General features: G+C 44.8%; 1 protein-coding gene across 1 annotated transcript; it reads left to right on the top strand.

Annotated features, from left to right (window-relative positions):
- Positions 1 to 224: 224 nt before the first annotated feature.
- LOC128668442 (uncharacterized) lies at positions 225 to 1,289 on the top strand. Its single transcript, XM_053741506.1, has one exon. The coding sequence runs from the start codon at positions 225 to 227 to the stop codon at positions 1,287 to 1,289; it is 1,065 nt and encodes a 354-aa protein (XP_053597481.1).
- The last annotated feature ends 610 nt before the right edge of the window (positions 1,290 to 1,899 follow it).

Genomic DNA, 1,899 nt, shown 5'->3' with positions numbered 1-1,899 from the left:
AAACAATCGAGCAACTTAATGCCGCAGCACTATCTAATACTGCGCCAACGCCTCCGCAAACTATTTTGGAGCCATCTCCTCAGCCTACTGCGCAACCTTCGGAGACCCAGCAAGGTGGCATTCAGCCGTCAAGTGCATCTTCAATGGGTCCCCAACAATTGAATCCTCTTTAAACAGCGTTTCAGCCATCGTATTCTCTACCATCCAGTTTTCCCCATCAGAACATGACGCATATGTCGCTGCCTCCGCAATTCAGCTCAAGTTTCCCAACCATTGGGTTACCTAAATTCAACGGGTCGGTCGATACCTGGCTAGATTTCCGTAATCTATTTACATCGTTGGTCCACCATGATCCAAGCATACCACCCGTCCGCAAATTATTTTATTTAAAGGATTGTCTATACGGCGATGCAGCGCGCGTCGTAGCCTCGATAGACTTATCTGATTCGAATTATCAAATAGCGTGGAATTTACTTAAAGAACGGTACGACGATCGAAAATTTATTCGCGACAGCTACGTAGACATGTTGCTAGACTTACCTAGCATATCCAAAGAATTTTCGGTGCAAGACTTTGTGGACTGCGTCCAAAAGGATATTCGTGTCCTTCAGTCATTGGGAGAACCAGTTGATTCTTGGAACTCCATTCTAATCGCAACACTCCGCAGAAAGTTCAGCGGCAGTCTTCGAGAAAGGTGGGAAGATTATAGCAACGACATTCCTAACCCAACTCTTCAGCAAATGCTTGCTTTCCTCAACCGACGGGCCCACTTAGAAAAAACCAGAAATCAGACTTTATCTTCTAAGTCTTCTGGCGCTCAGGAAAGGTCCAAACATCCTAATCAACAAGCTAACTCGCGCCCTCAAAAGGCGTATATGGCAACAACCTCGCAAAACCGGTGTCTTTTCTGCGAGGGTGATCATTATACTAGCAACTGCTCTAAGTTCCTCGCGTTAACGCCACATCAGCGTTACGAAGCTGCCAGGAAGGGCAGTTGGTGCAACAACTGCCTTCGTAAAGGTCATCGCACTTCTCAGTGTTCCTCTAGTAATTGCCGCAATTGCCAGCAGAAACATCACACCCTTTTGTATTTTGATAAGCAAAATAACATAGGGTTAAAGGTACCAGAGGTTCCGGCTTCGTCTTCCCCAGTGTCATCTACGGTAGCTTTACATGCTCGCTCATCTTCTGAAGCTGTACTAGCCACAGCTCTTGTAGACTTAATGAACAATCATGGGAAAATCAAAACTTGCAGAGTCTTTCTGGACGCAGGCTCTCAAGCTCATTAAATCGCGTCACAATAAATTTCAAAAGACAGTCGAATTTCTAGTTGTACCTCAAATCAGTACATCTATTCCGTCTTTTACCATCAATCATTCTTCGCTTGAACTTCCGAAAAATATTCGCTTAGCCGATCCAGAGTTTTACAGACCTTCGGCAATCGATGCACTAATTGGAGTGAAACTCTTTTATAAACTTTTAAGTGTGGGTCAGATAATTTTTAAAAATCATCCCAATGCTGTACTTCAAAAAACCCAGTTGGGATGGATTGTAGCAGGGGAGCTGAGTCATCAGCCTCCTTCTCAAAGCATTGTCTGCCACCTGGGTCTTCGCGCCTCTGCTTCTGAGAAAGACTTCACCCGATTCTGGGAAATTGAAGAAGTTCCATCTTCTGAAAGCCTTTCCCCCGAGGAAAGGGCTTGTGAGGAGCATTATATGCTTCACACTACGCGCGACAGTTCAGGCAGGTACATAGTAAGATTACCCTTTAATGACAAAATTAAAAATTTGGGATCATCTTACTCAACTGCCCTCAGACGCTTCCACTCTTTGGAAAACAAGTTCGCCAGAAATTCGGAGCTTCATCGCGATTATTCGGCGTTTCTAACCGAATACGAA

Source organism: Microplitis demolitor, chromosome 8 (assembly GCF_026212275.2).
Source record: "Microplitis demolitor isolate Queensland-Clemson2020A chromosome 8, iyMicDemo2.1a, whole genome shotgun sequence".
Classification (NCBI taxonomy): domain Eukaryota; kingdom Metazoa; phylum Arthropoda; class Insecta; order Hymenoptera; family Braconidae; genus Microplitis; species Microplitis demolitor.
This window is presented reverse-complemented; position numbering and strand designations above follow the sequence as displayed.

Coding starts and splice junctions, on each gene's coding strand:
- LOC128668442 (XM_053741506.1), top strand. CDS start 225: ATGACGCATATGTCGCTGCCTCCGCAATTCAGCTCAAGTTTCCCAACC.